General features: G+C 30.3%; 1 protein-coding gene across 1 annotated transcript; it reads right to left on the bottom strand.

Moving 5' to 3' along the window:
* Nucleotides 1–805: 805 nt before the first annotated feature.
* On the bottom strand, nucleotides 806–19952 carry LOC145180232 (O-phosphoseryl-tRNA(Sec) selenium transferase-like). Its single transcript, XM_090081588.1, has 11 exons — nucleotides 19780–19952; nucleotides 17248–17335; nucleotides 16669–16854; nucleotides 14634–14792; nucleotides 14235–14388; nucleotides 5334–5436; nucleotides 4937–5066; nucleotides 4742–4833; nucleotides 2144–2237; nucleotides 1918–2017; nucleotides 806–1566 (listed from the first exon to the last, which is right to left on the bottom strand). The coding sequence occupies exons 1-11, from the start codon at nucleotides 19891–19893 to the stop codon at nucleotides 963–965; spliced, it is 1824 nt and encodes a 607-aa protein (XP_089937714.1). The 5' UTR covers nucleotides 19894–19952; the 3' UTR covers nucleotides 806–962.
* Between the last annotated feature and the right edge of the window lie 254 nt (nucleotides 19953–20206).

Raw genomic sequence — 20206 nt, 5'->3', positions numbered from 1 at the left:
CATTGGCCATAAATTCACTAAAGTTATATAACAATGCAGATCAACAAACATGCGAAATTATAAAAGAAAAGTAGACAGACCTATAAATTCTCAAAATGTTACAAAAAATGATGTTGACGCTACTTTTATTGAAGGAAAGTCTATTCAATCGATTTGAGGGCAATAAAAGTTAAGGTCTAACAATATTTTTTAATAAAAGTTATCAAGAGTTTTCATAAAAGAGATACACTTGAAATAGATGCTTAATGTTGTTAAACTTGTCTCTTTCTATATGGTGTGCCAACTTACCCTGAAAGTATAGGTAACTTACCCTGGGCCGGGATAAGTTACACGTCTTTTTCTCTTTTTTGGAGGCACTTTTTGGGCAACCAAATATTTTTTTTTATAATCTTTGACACTTGAACATGCTTGCCAAATTCATATTCTTTTGAACTGCAGCTCAATATCTGAAAAAAAGTTTACACAGAGCTCAAAAACTAAAACTGTAGTCAACTAGCCCCGGTCTTCCCTAATCCTCTTTTTGAAACAACCTAGTACACAACATGCATAGGCATTGCAAAAATAAAAAAGGCAGAAACCTAGTACACAACATGCATAGGCATTGCCAAATTAACAAAGGCAGCTTTAGATGGATGAGATTGCTCACAGATACATGATGACACTAAATTACTAACACAGATCACTAAATAAGATAATACAGAAGTAAGTAATCTGATAGACACCAATTTCATTTAAAAATGGTGAACTAAGTAGTTTTAAGTGTTTTTGGCGCAAAAGTTTTTGCTTTGGCGATAAACAACATTCAGTAGAAATTCAGCTTGTGAAGATATTTAACAATTTATAAAATTTTAATATGTAACATTTTTGTATAAAAAAAAGAAAAACCAAAGTGGTATAACAAGAAATTTAAATTAATCAAAAATAATTAAACAAGGAAAGAATCTTTGATGTTTCAAAAACTATTACAAATCTATCAATATAGATCGCTTATTACGTGATATACCACGTGGAGATACAATCTTTAATCGTACTAAATCATCTGTTGATCTTGTTGAATCTTTGTAATTATCTCTATTTATAGCTAATGTTTGTTGACTAACACTAGGATTTGTATGGTGAGCTCCTTCAGAGTCTAAAGTAGGGCAAGAGTTTGTTTTAACAAGCTTTCGGGTTTTTTTAACACTATCAACATGTAATTCATTGAATATATATTCAGGCCTGTTTGAAGATTCTTCTTGAATTTTATCTTTATAAAAGTTTTTTAAATGGCCACTATCTAACTCGTTGAATACAGGCTTGGAGGTACTTAACAAGCTGGTATCTAATGTAGGGTTGGATGAAGGCTTAAAACTATTTAAAGAACTGCTATCTAACTCAATGATATTATCTTTATAAAAGTGTTTAAAAACTTTGTTCAGCTTTTTAATGAAATTGTCAACATCAGTTTTAGTAGTCCCTAGCGCTGCTGCAGCAGTGAGATAAGGAGTTGGGTAATTATTGTAATGTGCGCCCCATCCATAAAAGGTATTAGAACCAATAGTTTTTTCTTCCTTTGTTGTAATAACTCTGAAAAGTAATTAGAAGTCAAATTTTTACAAAATAGAAGTATACTCAAATGCTTATTGCAACAACTAAGCCTTTGTAGTAACATCAAAACATAATTGTAAAAATCAATATACTGAAAAATTCATATCATATATTCAAAATTCATATAGCAAATCTTTAAAAGGATATTTTAAGAAATCAGTTTGAGATTTTTATAAACGTTTGAGGTTAAAATACTTAAATGCTTTTACTTAACAGAAAAATTATTTAAAAAATTTTTTTTTTCTAGGGTGTTGTTCTAAGAGCAACACCCTAGAAAAATCTCTTAAAAAATCAACAATACAGTGAAATAACATATGAAACATTTTCTACCGTGTTCCAGAAACTGATCTTTTAAAAAGAAATGAGCCAAACTCGCTAATTTTCTTCCAATCGTTCCCACAGATATCATAAAGATGCTTTAAGGTGATTGCTAAAATTTAAAAACCTAAAATGTTTATTTTCATATTTACACTTTTTTGTGTATACAATTAAAATTCTTTAATTTAAAGCAAAAAAAAAAAAAAAAAAAAAAAAAAAAAAAAAAAAAACAACAAACCAATTGAAATTTGATTTTGCTTTGTTTCAACAACACACTCATTGTAAGTTTTTGCAACTCCTTGAAGACTTGATAACAAATATTGATAAACAACCTATTAAACAAGAAAATATCAATTAAATAATCTGGTGTCAATTTTTTAAAACACATTACAGGACTGTAAATACATTTCTCTTTAAACTTTTTACAGAGATTTCGACTAAGCAACTTAAAGACTGTAAAAACTGACAAAATTTATAAATTGTTTGTAAAAACTGAGAAAATTTAGGGAACGTTTTAATAATTTCTTTGATATGGTTTTTTTTAAAAAAAAAAATGATTTATTGAAAAACTAAATAATTAATTTAATCAAGCTCAAAATAGAGTTGCATATTTTTGAATAGGAAACAATGAAGTTTAGTTTCTCCTAAGAGAACCTCATAGGAATAGGGAGCCTAATTGCTTGAAATTATGATGATGGTAGGGACTAGGTGGGATTTTCTTCTTAGTGTTAATGTAAACTCAAATTGTTGTAGTCACTGTAGGCAATTTGGGATATTTGATATTGTCAACTTTAAAAAATCTTGTCAGAGAGCAACAAAAATATTCCAAGTACAGTATCGGACAAAACATGATGGACAAACTCAAACTTAGAACAAAAGTTGATCAAAAACTAAAAAGAACTAGTAAAACAATTGTAAATATTAATTTTTAAATAGTTTATTATGCTGTTAACAAAATTTAAAACGTTTGAATCATACTAAGAATCACAAAAAAAATTTCTAACTCATTTTTCTCAATAAACTACATTTTTCTTTGGACAAAACAAGGTGGACAAATCAAAACGAAGCTTTTTTTATAAGATTTTATTGCCTTTATTTAATTTACCGTATTCTTTTGTTTTCACTTTCATCATAACATTACTCTAAAATAATAAAATAGATTTTGGAACATCTGGCCAATTATTTTTTCAATTAGACTAAAAATAGATTTAACTTGTGATATATGGCGTAAATTGCAGCTTAAAATGGCTTATGACAAATTAGGAAGTGTTTTACGTGAAAATATTATTAAAGATTTTAAAAATGGAAAATGTCAAGCTGAAATTTGTAGAAAATATAATATAGCTAAATCGACTGTAAGCAAAACTGTCAAATCATTTGGATCTCGTGACTGATTTAAAACAAACTATCGGGGCAGACAAAAAACATCACAAAGACTAGATCGAAAAATTGTTAAAGAGCTTAAAAAAGATCCAATTTTGTCATCTACAAAATTAACAGAAAAAGTTGAACTACAAATCTCTAATCACACTGTGCGACGAAGAGCTAACGAAGCAAAATTGTTTTCTTGAATGCCTGCCAAGAAACCACTAACTTCTTTTAAAAATAGAAAGCTAAGACTTGTGTTTGCCAAAGCACACCAAAATTGAACTGTAGACCAGTGGAAAAACATAATTTTTAGTGATGAATCAAAATATAACCTTTTTGGAAGTAATGGTAAGAAGCGAGTCTGGAGACCAAAGAACACCAGATTCAAAACTAAATATACCAAGAAGAATGTTAAGCATGGAATGTCTGCTATGGTTTGAGAATGTTTCTCAGCACTAGGAACTGGTCCTATTCACAAAATTAATGGAATTATGGACCGCTTTGTTTACAAAGATATAATGGAAGATGTTATGTTACCACATGCTGAATGGGAGATCCCCCTAAAATGGATTTTTCAACAGGACAATGATCCCAAACATATATCAAAAATTGTAAAACAATGGTTCAAGGACAAGAATATCACCATAATGGTGTGGCCTGTACAAAGCCCTGACTTGAATCCCATAGAAAATTTGTGGGAAATAATTGACAATAAGATTGAGCGTGCAAATGTGAAGACCAGTGAGGAATTATTTGAACAAATCGAGAAGGCCTGGCAAGAGATTGATATGAAAATTGTTGACTCATTAACTGCATCTATGCCCTGAAGAATGAAAGAAGTAATTAAAAGTAAAGGAGGTCCTATAAAATATTAAGTTAACTTTTGAAATTTTTTGAAAAATAATAAGTTAATTTTTGAATTTTTTTGAATTTTCAGTGAATGTCAAACTACATTTTTTTTGGACAAAACAAGGTGGACATTGAAATGTCCACCTTGTTTTGTCCAAAGAAAAATGTAGTTTGTTAGGGAAAATGTGTTTTAAAACTTTTTTAGTGATTTTTAGTATGATTCAAAAGTTTTAAGTTTTGTTAACAACATAATAAACTACATAAAAAATAATGTATTTAGTTGTTTTACTAGTTTTTTTTAGTTTTTGATCAACTTTTGTTCTAAATTTGAGTTTGTCCACCATGTTTTGTCCGATACTGTAACATGCCAGAGTTTTTAGCCATATCTGGCCAGAACATATAAATTATAAACTTAAAATGGAAGCTCCAAAACTTTAAACAAAATACTTGCTTTGGATATTACTATAGAGATGCATCCCAAAGAAAAAAAAACTATATATTGGGATGCATCATTATAGCATTATTAAAAAATAAATACAAATTTAAAAAAAAAAGTTCAGTAACAAAAACAGTTTTTGAAACACTTTAAAAAAAAAAAAAATTTATATGAAATTCTCACTTTACGATCTGCTAAACATTTTTTATATCCTTCTATGCCTAATGACAGAAGTGTAATAAACAAATCTATGATAGGACTCGCTGATGCTCTTCCTAAAAGTTATTTTAAAAAGATTATTGACTTTAGCATAAAATGTTTCTTAACATTTTATAACAAAGATTATTTTCAAAAATGTTTAAAAATAAGAATGAAAACCTGGGTAGGTTCTACTAATCTGTGCAAGTATGTTCAAATCAAAACCAGCCACTACTGCGCCTCCGACAGGGACCATAAAATTTTTGTCAGTACTCTGTACAAAAGCATCAACCCTTCCTACACGATTACCCTAATAAGGGAAAAAAAGAAATTTTACTTTAAGTAACATTTTATGCTTAGTATTTTAGTCTATATTTTGGTATGAAAGTAAATTTTGATTATCAAAACAAAAATTATCAAATTAAAATCGATAATTGTGGAGAAATTACAAAAAATGAATAGTTACAAATTGAAAATCAGTATTTAAAATTTAAAGTCTTTTTGAATTGAAAACATGTTTTTTTGTATGTGTTAGTACTTTATTTTCATCCTTATTTTTATCTTGCAAAATTAGCACCTGTTCTATTTGATGCATACATTTACTGGATTGAACGCCATAAGCATTATTGATAATATGTGATACTGATAGTTGTTTACAGATAATTGCAACTTCTTCTAGTCTAAAGGTAAACATTTTTTTTATTGAAGAAAATAATCAAATTTTAATTAAAGCTTATATACCATTGTGTTCATGCAGCTTACAGATAAAAATTGGGCTTATGAAAGAGTGCAGTTTCTATAATCACCAACTTAGGCTTACTATAGAATACTAGTTAGAATGCATTATAAGCAGCCTTCAAAAACAAAATCAAAAACAAAAAACAAAAAACAACTTACTCCAATACTCAACAAATTATTAACAAAGCCCTTTTTAAACAATTCTTACAACAATTAAAAAATAACCTAACATTTTAACATTTCAGAGCAATTTAAATATTGTATATTTCAGTTTATATTAACTAGTCCAGTGTAAGTCAACTCAATGTTAGTGCAACTTTCTTTTTTAACTTAAAGAGAAGTTAAATGCTATATAACTGTTTTACAAGTCACAGGTTTATTTCAGTCTGCATTCTCATATGCAAGCCTTTTTGCTAGTTCTTATGTTTAAACTTATTTCATTCAGCTGAACCTTGGAATCTATAATCATTTAGGATTTAACTAACCAGTATAAAATGATCGTTTTTTTGTGGCCATTTTTTAAAAATTTGTGCATATTTTAAAATCTCTTAAAACAATTTCACTTTAATCTTACATTTGAATACATTAATAATTTTGAATTCTGAATTTAAAAGCACCAGTAATAAATATGCTTCTAAAAAAATCTTGTTACTGTGCACAATCCTAATTTTAATTAACATACCGACACTATTTTGTAAAATAGTCTACAATCATAAAAAAAAGTTTTCAGAGGCTATTTGAATTTTTCTTTTATTTATTTTTTAACAAAAAACACAAAATTTCTTTTTTTTCTCTCCATTTGTTTATTAAAATACTTCTCACAACTAGTAAATGTAGCATATAATTAATTACAGTTTTAATCTCTGTAAAATTGCAATACACCAACTTGATGCAAAAAAATTTAGTCAACTGTGACTTTATGAGCATTTTGTGCTAAGACATTAACCATTCAAGAAATTTTTGATGTTTTCTGACAATCATTGCTTAAAAATTCATGTAGTGATATTGTCATAGTGGAAATTAAAATTGGATTTAATCTTCAATGATTAGGCACTTGAGAGTAGATTTTGTTTAGGGATATCATTGTTGACAAAATCAATTACTTTTTCAGTAATGAAAACTAGTTTTTCTACACAAGAGGCAAATCTCTTTTCATGTTTAACTGTTACCATTAAATTTTTTAGCTCCAGCAGTCTACTTGGTTTATGCCTCACTTGGACTAAAAGTTTTGAAAAAAATATTTTAAATTTGTTTTAACTGACCAATCTACATTATTCCAAAACAATTGGAGCTTGATTGCATGACTTTTATCATAAACCAATCATTTAGCTTTATTGATCTTACTGACTAAGGACCTTGGATTTACTTGGACTTTTTGAATTATGGCAAATTGCTTTATTACTGTTGTTCTATGCATTTAAGAGCCATTTTATTTCGTTTCTAATATCTTTATTACTTGTCAACAACCTCAACCGCTTTACAAAAAAATTGTTCGGTATATACAGCATTTAAACATACAACTTGTGACTCTTGTTAACAATTAATAATTGTTATAAAAATCATTATAATAATAAAATTATGCAGCGTGTGAATCTTGTCAATAATTAGCAAAGCTAATTATTGGCACAATATTGACGCATATTAAAATCACAACATTTCCCCCAGCTCACCAAGAGCTCATACGTAATCATAATACTTTCGGTTAGGAAACACTCTTCTCCCATAGCGAGTGAATCGAACAGGGTGTGTCTCTATCTCACAATTTGTTGAATAGTTTTGACCAGCGTGGTTTAACTATCGCCGTGTACACAGCGTCATATGCTTGGGCTTCACCCACACTTTATCGCCAACTTTCCACCCTTGAAACTTAGTTAGGGGTTTTTGTGTTGATTCAACTTTATCGATTCCAGGAATTCGGACACGTTTGTATTGTTGGCAAAAGATTGCAAAAGGTGTGCCGTGTTTTGATGGAACGTTGTTGATTAAGAATACAGATATGGGGATACCACAATTTGCTCTCGCGTTTGTTCTTTTTACCATTTGATGAACTCTTTCAACAATTCCATTTCCAGATGGTTTTTCAACAGCTCGATAAATAAGTCTTATTCCCCACTTTGACGCCATAGCTTGCATAGTCTGAGATCTAAACGATTTACAATTATCTAGGAGAACTTTGGAAGGAGGTCCAAGCAATAACCATATTTTTTCTAACGATTGAACAACCATTGCTGCACTTTGATTGCTTAATGGTGACCATAACGTGTATCTGCTTGGGCCACAATCGATACAGGTGAGATATAGCAATTAATCAACGTGAGCAACATTGCAGACTACTCTTTCCCACACTTTACTGACAGCAAGATTTCCTTTATCCCATGAAACCACATGAGGATCAATTGAATTGCATTCATCACATTCAGCGACAACTTGTCTCACTGTTTCTCTGTTAACGTGGATACTAGCACGCAAGCATAACTCCATACTTTTGGACACTCCCATGTGTGCTATTGAATGAACTTTTTTAACCTGCTGATTATCGTGTTTATAAATGATATTACATTCTTGTGTTGTAACTTTGTGTTTTACCCATTTTGCTGGCACTCGTGTGAGTTCATCTGCGATATTTTTTGTTGTTGGTATTCATGTAACATTTACATTTATGGCATAATCCTCGACCAATTTTCCAAATATCTGAAGCCTTCGTCGGATTAGCATTTCACATTGTCCAGCACATTTTACAGGTTTGTCATGATTCAATTCGGAATTCAACCAGCTGAATACACTATGAGAATCAGTTTTGATAGAGACATCACTTGGATTCCATTTCAATACCATATTGAGACCTTCAATACATGCATCCAATTCAGCTACGTTGATATGCATTGCATCAGACTTTGATCGGAGCCATGTTGCATCTACTATCTTTTTGTCACCTTCGATTATCACAACTCCTTTTGCCAGCGAACTTGCATCACACCATACAGTAAGAGATGCATTTGGTTTGACATTCCATACGCCTTTGGCTGGATCGCATTTAATGACTTTCTCCACGACCTCCTTTATCATTTCATTAACGTGCTTATCCGTAATAGTTTCATCCCAACCTGCCTCGTTAGTACATCTTTTTATAAAGCTGCATGCGAGTCTCAACCATCCAGCAACTGGTAGATTAGCAACCAGATTACCACACAATGAGAATATCTCTCTCTTGGTGAGCACATTTTTTATAATGGGAATCTCGCGACCTCTCTTCCAAAACATTTCCTTTGTAGACGGATTTACTGTTACTTCCAATCCTAGTGCACGAACTGGGTTTTTGCCAAAATATTCAGGTGTTTTGGTGTGAAGACCCCATTTCTTCAAATCTGCTACCAGCTTTCTTCCGTTTCCATTGGTTGCCAAGGTGTCATCAATGATTTTGCGAGTGCAGAATTTTGTTGCAGCACATATCGTAATATTGAGCTCATCATCACAGGTGCTAGGTTCAGACCAAAGCCCAAATGTGTGAGCGCATACCGTTGATCTTTGTAAATGACAGTTTGGTAAGGCCAATGTCATGTTGTTCATTTTAGGTTTGTTCTCCCACTCCCAACTAACAATCCATTTTTTGCCATCAAATAAGCTTTGCTTTTTCCAATTTCAACAGTCGCAATGCGGGGTGTCGATGACAACTTAATTAGAGAATCACAGAATTTTAATTTCCCAGTGCCAATTTTCAGCTCATCACACGACTTTATTAGATCCATGCCCATAACCATGTCGTATTTGTTTATTACTTCATCCACGCATAACACCAATGCATTAATTGGGCACCCATTTGTTGGGTGGTGTATTTTAGCAACAACTTCCTCACGTCGAATCATTCCTCCCATTGTTGTAACATCCACTACACGAATCACTTTGTAGTTAGATGGCAGTAGCTTCTTGGTGATGATTGATTGCGAGCAACCAGTATCTACAAGCGCTGTAGCTTTTCTTCTGTTTATCACCAAGTCGATAGTAGGTAGTACTGTTTCGGGACGAGTTCTTGTAGAAATACCTAATGCGAACTCGTCCCTTTTAAGTTTTCCTGGTTTTGTCAACGTTTGTAACAGTCCTTCGCAGCATGTTTATGCGAGCATTTCTTGCATAAAGAGGTACATTCACGTGCAAAGTGATTTAATGATTCGCAATTGAAACATCGCATTTCTTTCTTTCTCCGTATATGACTTGTCATTACTGTCCCAGTTGTTCGGTAACTTGCATTTACCTCTTCATTCACAGATAAACATGCTGCATCCAATCTGGTTTGTACAATTACGGATGCAGTCTTGACGCAATCGTCAAAGCTCAACGCATCCTCTCCCCAAAGAATGGCACGCAGAACAGCACCATCATTAACCCCAATGATGAATTGATCACGAAGTCAATCGTCTCTCTCTGAAGGCAAGAACTTGCATTCTTGAGCTGCTCGAATCACTCGATGCGCAAACGTCTGTACCGATTCTTCATTGCCACGATAAGTTTTCCCAAATTCATACCGTGAGTTTAACGATGATTTTCTTATCTCCAACGTTTCAAGTTTCACCACCAACTCTTCGTACGAAACGTCCTCTGGGCAGTTCAGATGCTGTTAAATCTTCCATGGTATTGTAGATTTTTGACGGCAGAGCAGCAAGCAAATACGCTACGTGTCGATCTGCAGTAATATTGTTTATCACGAAGAAAGAAGTCATCTGCCGAATAAATCGCTTGGGCTGTTCATCTTCATATTGCGGAGAAAATAGACACGGCCGGTTAGCTTGTTGTTCTACGCATTTAAGAGCCATTTTATTTCGTTTCTAATATCTTTATTATTTGTCAACAACCTCGACCGCTTTACAAAAAAATTGTTTGGTATATAAAGCATTTAAACATACAACTTGTGACTCTTGTCAACAATTAATAATCGTTATAAAAACCGTTATAAAAATAAAATTATGCAGCGTGTGAATCTTGTCAATAATTATAATATAATAAGCAAATTTATTGTCAATAATTATAATATAATAAGCAAAGCTAATTATTGGCACATTATTGACGCATATTAAAATCACAACAATTACATTTGGTAATATTAAGCCAGCATTATAAGCTAAGTATTAAGCCAGTTTCATCAAAGATTTTGATATAAGAATGAATTGTTGCTTGCTGTTTAGAAACAATTCTAGAAGCCACAATATCATTTCTATTAAATTGTACAATTTTATGATGTTTTGTTTTTTGAGTGTAATTTTTTAATTTTGTGTCTTCTTTGAGGATATTTACCTAAAATTAACTTTCAGTACAAATACAACTTATGTAAATGACATTATCACAATGTTAAAAGCTGTGAAATATCACAATTACAATTTAACTATTATCAATACATTGGTGTAAAACTAATAGTAAGACATCATAAATGCAGGGCCGTACCGAGCCAATTTTGCGCTTTGGGCAAGAAAAAAAAATTGCGCCCTTCCTCCCCCCCCCCCCCCCAAAAAAAAAAAAAAGAAAAAGGAGAAAATTCAACGAAAAAAATGATTTATTGATCACAAAATTTATCACATCAAGTTATAAGTAAAATTTGTAGTTAAGGTTACACAAAATTTAGTTCAATGTCACTTTTCTGGCTTTTCTTGAGGCAAATTCACTAATGACATCATCAAAATCAATGGAATGGAAGCCTTCAATCCTTTCATTTTCTTTGCAGCAATGTCAATTGAAATGGTTTTTGACTGAAGCAGTTTGTTGACAAAGAGTAATTGTGCAGGTTTCATCACTGATGTGGACATACCTGATGATCTGAGCCATCTGCTCTTTGTGGGAGGCATCTGGAGTGCAGTCAAACAGAACAGAGTAGTATTTAGCTTCTTTGATGTTTGACAAAATTTCGTTCCTGACTTTCTGCCCAAGTAACTCAATCAGCTCATTTTGAATTCGAGGAGAAAAGTAGGATGTTGTGGTTTTTTTTGCTTTAACGGACGCAATATGTTCATTCACTAAAGGATAATAATGGCTAATCAACTCAATTAAGCTCAGAAAAATGCCACAGTTTTGTTGACCGATGTCTTCTGTTGTTCCCCGAAGGGCAAGATTGTTCTTGGCACAGAACAAAATTGCATCAACAATCACTTTCAAGATGTCTCTCCACTTTTTCATCTCTCCACTGATAACTCTCTGCAGATCAGAATCCAGGGTCTTTCCTTCCTTAAGTTTTTTTTTGAGAGTTTTCCAATCAGAAAAGCATCTTTGGTGTTCATTGCTGTATTCATGCTCCGGAATACTTGGGTTTAGTTTTTTCCAGTCACAAAACCCTTTGGAAATTTCTAAGAAATTGTTGGTTTTTGTTGTTGAAAATAGCAAACAGCAAAAACAAAAAAAAGAATCTTTTTTGTTGCTGTACTGCAGCCAAGTGCAAACAAACTTTTCACCATTGGGATGAATTTTTTCATACCATTTTGAGCTGAAGTGTCTCATTCTGTTGTCAAAATCACACAGCGTGTTTGGGAAAAACTCTCTTCTGTCTTGCTCTGGCCCATGCTCAATCAAAAAGCATCTTATTTTGTCCGTTATTTTAGGCCATGTTGCTGGATCCCTGTGTTGAAAATTTTCTTCCAAAGCCACTGGAATTTCTGAGATTTCTGAATGAAGTTCATCCTCGTCCATTTCAGCTGGAGGGGGCCTGAAAGCTGGGAATTTCCATCTTCCCTTATTGGTTCTGAATCAGTTGTGCAAAATTCTTCTTGACTTTGGCTGATGAAAATCTCCTCTTCAATTAATTCCAAATGATGATCTGAACTTAAGTCAATTATAGGATCTGTTAATTTGTCATTAACTTCAATGCAAGTATCCTCCGAAATAATTTGTTTTTCCACTGAGTTAGTTACCAACCACTTTTTGAAACAGTTTCATAGTTTCTCGTCACCCTCTTGGCGCTGTTTTCTTTTCTTCTTAAATTCAGCACCAGATAATTTTTTGGTTCGATTCATGATAAAATCATAATGTTCAAAAGTTATCAAAGGTACATTAGTGTTAAAGGGCGCTCTTTTGTTCAGTAAATGAGCTTTAGTATTTTAATATAACAAATTGAAAGCTTAATTAAAGCAAAGAATTATGTGGCAAATGTGTTTACTTTGTAGGCGATCTGAATTTAGATTTGCTTGAATACAACAAAAGCAAAGACGTCAGAACTTTTTTTGATATTATGTTTTAAAATGGATTTATTCCAACTATAAATAAACCTACTCGAATTACAAAAAATACTGCTACTTTAATTGATCAATTTATAATTAATAAAAACATAAAAATTAAAACAGGAATATTTATTTAAGATATATTTGATCACTTTCCAGTTTTTATAACAGCACAAAAATCGCTAAATCAACTTCCAAAGAAATTAAAAACTAAAAAACGAGTTATTAAAGATGCTTCTCTTGCCACTTTTATTAGCCTTTTATCAACAACAAACTGGGAACCTGTTTTGAAAACAAAAAATGCTAATGAAGCTTTTAATAAATTTTATCATATATTTGAATGTCACTATAATAAAGCATTCCCAATAACAACTAAATTTATTAAAACAAAAACTCAACAAAATCCCTGGATAACACCCGGAATCATAAAATCTTCGAAAAAAAAGCAATGATTGTATGAGAAGTTCATTAAAAAAAAGAACTTTTAAAAATGAAACAAACTATAAAAACTATAATCGTCTTTTTGCGATATTGTAGAGCGCTCAAAAAAGTTTTATTATAGTAGTCAATTACTAAAATACAAAAATAATATACAAAAATAATATATAAAAAACTTGGAACATAATAAAAGATATTGTAGGTAAAAAAGATATGAATATTAGTCATTTACCAAAAAAACTAATTATAAATAATCGTGAAATTACTAACGACGCAATAATTGCTAATTCGTTTAACCATGCATTTGTTAGCGCAGGTCCATACCTAATATCATACCTAATCTCTAATAATAATACAATGGCTAATAATATGCTAACAGAAATAGAATTACTTGATGCTGTGTACTTACTTAAACCAAATAAAGGTAATGGAGTTGATGATGTAAGCAGTAATGTAGTAATTAAATCAATGCCTTATTTAAAAACTCCGCTTTTGCATATTTTTACGTTCTCTTTAAACCAAGGAATCTTTCCCGACAAACTTAAAGTTGCGAGGGTAATACCTATACTAAAATCAGGAGATAAGACTAGTGTCTCCAATTACCAAAGCCCCAATAGATCTAGGGGCTTGGTGATAAGACCAATTATGTCTTCTTCTTGCCCCTGCTGTTTGTATTTATATCATGGTTTACGACTTTAATAAATTTATATGGCAGAATATATATATATATATGTAGGAGTTTGTGTCAAGAGGCGGAATTTTAATTAATTTTCTTATCAACAGCAGTGACGCCGTGAAAGTTTGTTTCATAAACTGATTATTATTTTTTAATTTATTAAAATTTGCGCCCTCCTAATTTTGGCGCCTCAGGCCGCGGCTTAGCCAGCCCCGCCCTTGGTACGGCCCTGCATAAATGGACAATTACTGAATACTTTCTTTAGGTCAAATTGGCACATTGTGATTGCTATTTCTTTTGTAAACCACTGACCAGTGTGCATGTGCATGTGTGCATATATATAAAACACATGCACACTGTGTATATGTATTTATATCTATATATGTAAAACGTAAATTAGCATACTTAAAAGGATTATTTCTGTTATAAATACCTATCAGGAATTCTTGGGGCAAAGCAACTTGTTGTTGTCATTACACACAAAATATTATCACTACCAACATCTAAAATTTTTTTCTCTATACTTTTAACATCTGTCTCTAAATGACCATCTTTTAAAACATTCTCAATAACTAAAGGTTCTAGTCCTGAAAATAAACAATCAAATTGAAAAATCAAAGTGAACCTTCTAAAAAATAACAAAAAAAAATACATTAAAAAAAAGACTCATAACAGTTAACTAACAAACAACCAATCATGTCTGCAAGTTTCTACTTTATACTTATGTGCAACTAATAAACTTTTATTTGCAATTAATAATTTCATGTACAATTAAACAAGAAAACAGAAACTCTCAAATATCAGAAAAACACTAAAAAATATTTTTTTTTACCTGCAGTCAAAATAGATTTGAAACATGACTTTTGGTCAATTCTGGGCCAAATGACATATTTGGAGTGAGGTTTTATTTGTTTTAATGCTAATAATGTTAAAACAAGAGCCATTCCTGTAGCCACAGGCAAAACTAAACAACCTTTAGCAGATGGTACCCCTATGAAAATTAGTTACACAAATTAGACAATACAAGTAAAAAAAATTTATAGAACCAAATTAATAAAGCCAAATCCAACAGTTATAAATATCATAGCAAATAATAATTGACTACTGCAATCACTACAGTAATACTTTACATCATGGACATCTACAGGGGGCAAGAAGGCCAATTTCTTTTATTAAAATATTCAAATATTGGTAAAGTAAACATATTAACATACAGGAAATTTACACTGATAAATTTATTTCTGAATAATTAAAGACTAATTATTATCAAAGTATTGTACACATTTATACTTTATATTTGCAAATGTTATTATTCACTTGTCTTGGGCATTATTATATATTTACATTATATATTTACATTATATATTTCATACAATATCATTTTATATTACACATGTGTTTATCTTATATTTCACACATTAATATTTTATATTGCACACAATATTATTTATTTATATTGCACATGTCATTATTATCTTATATTTTTAGAATTGGTATAAATAGCAAAAAATCCTTGTATTAAGTTTACTTTGAACTTAGAACAACTTTCCTAACCTTAGGTTTTTCTAAATACTAAATATACTGCAGGTATTTAAATGACAACAAAAAATTTTTATATAATTTTTTGATAATTTAAATAATTATTTTGAAAAAAAATAATTCACTGAAACAACAAACTTATTCAAAAATGATCTGAAATTATCCAAAACAAAATGGATGGGTTAAGTAAAAACAAAAAAAAACAAAAAAAAAACATGAAAGTAAACAATCAAAAAGTTGTTGTTTTGTTTTGTAATGTTAATTAAATTATAACACTTAAGTTAAAATAGGATTTTTTCAATATAACATATAAAGCACATTTTGCAATAATTGACACATCTCCATTTGTTTTTCTAACTATGATAGACAGGTCAGAATTTTCTAAGATTGTTTAAACAATCTATTACCATCAACTGTAGCTTTTAGACTGTAAACACACTAACTGTAATCAGCTAACTGCTTTAATTAACTCATGTGTAGAGCAAGATATGAACAGGAATAAACATTCTGAGGATAGGAATATAAAAAGTCAGAGTAGGGCTACTTGTGTGTCCTGTCCAGACCATTATTTACAAACAATTGTGTCTCCTCCAACTCTCCTAATAAGGTGTCTGGGATTATTTTAACTGACAATTAGATAAATAAATAGCTGTAAATTTATATAACACTATAAAGTTTAAAAATGACTTAGAAAATGTTATTAATAGCATTTGATTCTACTGACTGATCCATTAATACTTTCACATGATGCTTCATCAATATAGGCCTAGTGACAAATGTAATACTAATTTTGAAGCTGATTATCCAAATATTTAGTTTAGCCATTTTCTTTAATCTCTGTATATTTGTATTTTGTTTTTAGTTTTTATTATTTAATGAAATTTTCTAACTTTTCTAATGTTTTTTTTTTCAGTATTTTATTGTATAGTTTTTTTACTTTACATGCATCATCTAGAGAATGGAACAATTCATTTGAAACAACAATAAAAGCAGTTTATTACTTTTCTACAGTGTAAAAAGCTGGTAAAATCAAAAGAAAAATGAAGTTCAAATATTTGATTAATTTCAAGTATACTTATATTTGAAAATCAATTTTGAATCAATACATAATGAAATATTAGTCTATAATTTAAAAATACATTTAATTGAAAAATAGAACCTCCTATAGCTGCAGTAGTTACTTTTTTATACAAACTTTTAAAATAACAATTAAATGAAGATAAATTTTTAAAAATTAAATAGCAAATATAAATACACTGAACATATCATTAAAAGAATAAAATGTTTTAAAATTACAGAATATACACTGATTTGAAAAAAGATGTTACCTGCTAACTTTATAATGTCCAAGGTAAAAGAATTAGTCAATTTAGCTAGAAGTGAAGAACCAGCAGCTTTAGGTTGAACTTCAGAAATGTCACCTGATCTGCCAATACCGTGTCCAAGAAAGAAATGCCTTTCTGCTACCAAATTAGATGAAAGTCTTGCTTCTCTTTCACCAACTCCACAGTTATCTAAAATAACAATTGCTTAAAATGTTGTTAAAAATTATAATTTTTTGTAAGTAGTTTTTGTCTTTATTGTAAGGAATTTTATTTTTGATTATTGTTTAACTAAGTTTTATTACTGTTACTAGTATTGTTGTTATCCTCCTTCTCCTCCTCCTTCTCCTTCTCTTTCTTCTCCTTCTTCTCCTCCTCCTCATCATCCTCATTATTTTTTTAATTATAACTATTGTCACTATTATCATTGGTATTATAATCATTATCTATTTTTCTTTATGTAATATTATTACCAAAATCTTTTTTTATTTGCAGCTATCAACAGCTAGTAGCTTTCCCCTTCCTGATCCTATATATTTTTTCAATAACCTAAAGAAACAACCATTGAAAAAAAGAACAAAGTACCTGGAAAGTTATTGCTATCCATAAGCGATATTTCAAGCAATAAATGCCGTATGTGAAGATCATTCCATCCATGGGTTGGAAGTTTACCCTAATATTTTTGAAACATCAAAGAATTAAAATTCAAGTTTATAACTTAACTTCTTCTATTACACTATTATTATTATTATTATTTTGATTAACTACAAACTGAAATTTTAAATTTATTTATGCAAGTACAGCACTTCTTTGTAAAGAAAAGAAAAAAAAAAGAAAAAAAAAAAGCTTTATAATTTACAAAATTGATGATCTAAATGGCAAAATCATTTCTCTAGACAATATTGTATGACTAGTGGTTTACTATATAAACTGTAAACTATCAATTTTTTGTGAAAACATAGCCTGAGATTTGGATTCAGTGGCTATAAATATTGCTGTAGTGACTGGCCTCTTTTGGACTGTCCCTACAACAGAATATGTTATTTTAAAGGAAAGCACATCCTGTAATTACCCTGTAATATACAGGGTGCAGCTGCAACTCGGTAACTTTTTAGAACAATTTTTAAAGCACTAAAAAATTATATTCATAGAATATTAATAAAAGAAAAGTTGATGGTAAATGCTTTTCCTACCTTAAAATTCTTTTTTTTTTTTTTTGATCACTGCCTCAGGCCTAGGATGGAAGTACTGGCAGATGCTAATTATAAAGACCTTTGACATTGAGTTCCAAGCACGGATAACAGAAGACTTTAGCAACTTGATATTTGAATGGGGCTTTTTGCAAGTCTTATTCTCAACTACGCTCCAAACCTTAGTCAAGTGGATTCAGGTCAGGGCTGGTTGGTGCCCAAAAGTGTTTGGGCCAGAAATTAGCCATATTGTCCTGAAGATAATGTTGAGTTTTTCTGGGCTCATGATAGGATGAATTGTCTTGTTGAAAGATGTAATTGCCTTCTGGGAATGTCTTCTTCAGCCACGGCAATACATAACACTTTAGTAAGCTGGTATACACATCAGAGGTAAATTTTTCTTTCACTTTGTAGATTGGTAGACATTTCTCTCCATTATAAGCATTGATTCCTAGCATCAAGACAGACTGAGGGTACTTGGTGTGATACAGTTGGTGTTATGTTACCCTTCTGCACTGCAAATCTGTCACTTCACCTATTGATCACACAGTTAACACTAAAAAGTTTTTCATCTGAGAAAATTTTAACTGTTAACAAAGCTTGGCTTTTCAGTTGATTCAGAAGCTTCTTTGATTGCTCCAATTTCAAAGTTTTTAGTCTTTCTGCCAAATTTGGTATGTAGGTCGGGCCACAGTGATTTTTCCAAGTGTTTTTAGAGTTCTTTTGACTGTGCTCTAACCAACATTAAACACAGAACAAAAGAATTCTACTATGCCCATCAGAAAGACAGCAAGTTTTTCTGATGGATATAGTAGAATTCTTTTTAACATGTTTTTTAAGGTTTTTAGTGAACTTTTTATCAACATTTTAGTTCACTGGAGAGGGCATTGAGTGTCATGTTTTTTCACATTATAAAATGTAGTTTTAAACACTCCAGAAATACAAATCACTTCAGTTGCTGACAAACCTGCATAAATCAAATTTAAAACTTCAGTTCTTTTGGCTTTGATTGTAAAAATTTTAACCAAAATATTTTTTATTCACAATTTAAGATGTTCATTGAACAATAACCACCAAAAACAAACTTTGAAGTTTTTTTTTACATCACAAAACCTAGCCAAAAATTAGACTGTGAATCACTGCTGCACCTTGTATTTTCACTTTTGGAGTAAATACAGGACCAATCAAATTTGAATTGGATTTGTAAAATAAGATCACAAGCACATTTTTATATATATATATAAAAATCATTATAGGGCAGTTATCTGACATAAATTTTTTCTAATTAAGAATTATCTTCATAACCCTACTCAATGTTATTTGATATTTACACTTTTTTACACTATCTACTTAATATACTTCTTAATTTCTCTATTATGGTTACAACACTGACATTCATAATTTAATTGCTTTATCATAATCATCTGCAAGGATTTCTATTTGTGTCAGCATAAACTAAAACTCTATTCCAAAGTTTTAAGTGTAATAAACTTTTGACTTTATTTGATATTGCTTAGATTTCATCTTTATTATCATAAAAAAACTTAAATTTCTTCAACAAATAAAAACAATTACCATTATTTATATAACAATTATATATATTTAAAAACTATTTGATTGACTAAAATATGTAACTTTAAACTACAAACCATTTTTACAGGTTAGAGGGCATTTAATTGGTCTTAGGTACTTATTAAAAGTATATCAAAAAATTTTGAAAAATCTAGCTTTAAATAAAAAATTTTTATAAAAGAAGTCCTAATGTAAATAGTGTGTGCACTAACGAATAATAAGTATATACTTTGAATAATGTGACAAAAATATTGGCTTACAGTTTCAACTTTTTCTATTAAACAAGAGAAAAAGAAATAATTGTTGGCATATAGAATAGTCAGCATTACACTGCCATTTATCTGAGATTTTATACCTGCTCTAAAAGTATTCTGACTTTATTTTCAAAGCTTCTTCTAGCATCTTTTCCTTGTTGCACATAACCACATGGAACATAATTTTTCATTAAAGTAAAGTTTCCATCATTCATTGTAAATATTTTTTATTGAGGCTTTTAACAAAACATAAACATTTAAATTTACACTTACATTTACATACATACACATACATACATACATACATACATACATACATACATACATACATACATACATACATACATACATACATACATACATACATACATACATACATACATACATACATACATACATACATACATACATACATACATAAATACATATATATATATATATATATATATATATATATATATATATATATATATATATATACTAAGAAATAGTTTATAGATCATATTTTATAATACACACAACACTTTT

The sequence above is a fragment of the Hydra viridissima genome, unplaced genomic scaffold, assembly GCF_058129835.1.
Source record: "Hydra viridissima isolate aposymbiotic clone 2 unplaced genomic scaffold, HvirCarnegie_v1 scaffold_3, whole genome shotgun sequence".
In the NCBI taxonomy this organism is placed as follows: Eukaryota; Metazoa; Cnidaria; class Hydrozoa; order Anthoathecata; family Hydridae; genus Hydra; species Hydra viridissima.
Note: the sequence above shows the minus strand (reverse complement) of the source record. Positions and strands in the feature narration are given on the sequence as shown.

What these genes read in the sequence shown, in the direction of transcription:
- LOC145180232 (XM_090081588.1), bottom strand. Translation starts at nt 19,893, where the DNA reads ATGAATGATGGAAACTTTACTTTAATGAAAAATTATGTTCCATGTGGT. An exon ending in CAAATCTATTTTGACTGCAG is followed by an intron (nt 14,389 to 14,633) that starts GTAAAAAAAAAT and finishes GTTTATTTTCAG; the next exon opens with GACTAGAACCTTTAGTTATT. An exon ending in GCAAAATCAAATTTCAATTG is followed by an intron (nt 2,018 to 2,143) that starts GTTTGTTGTTTT and finishes TTTAAATTTTAG; the next exon opens with CAATCACCTTAAAGCATCTT.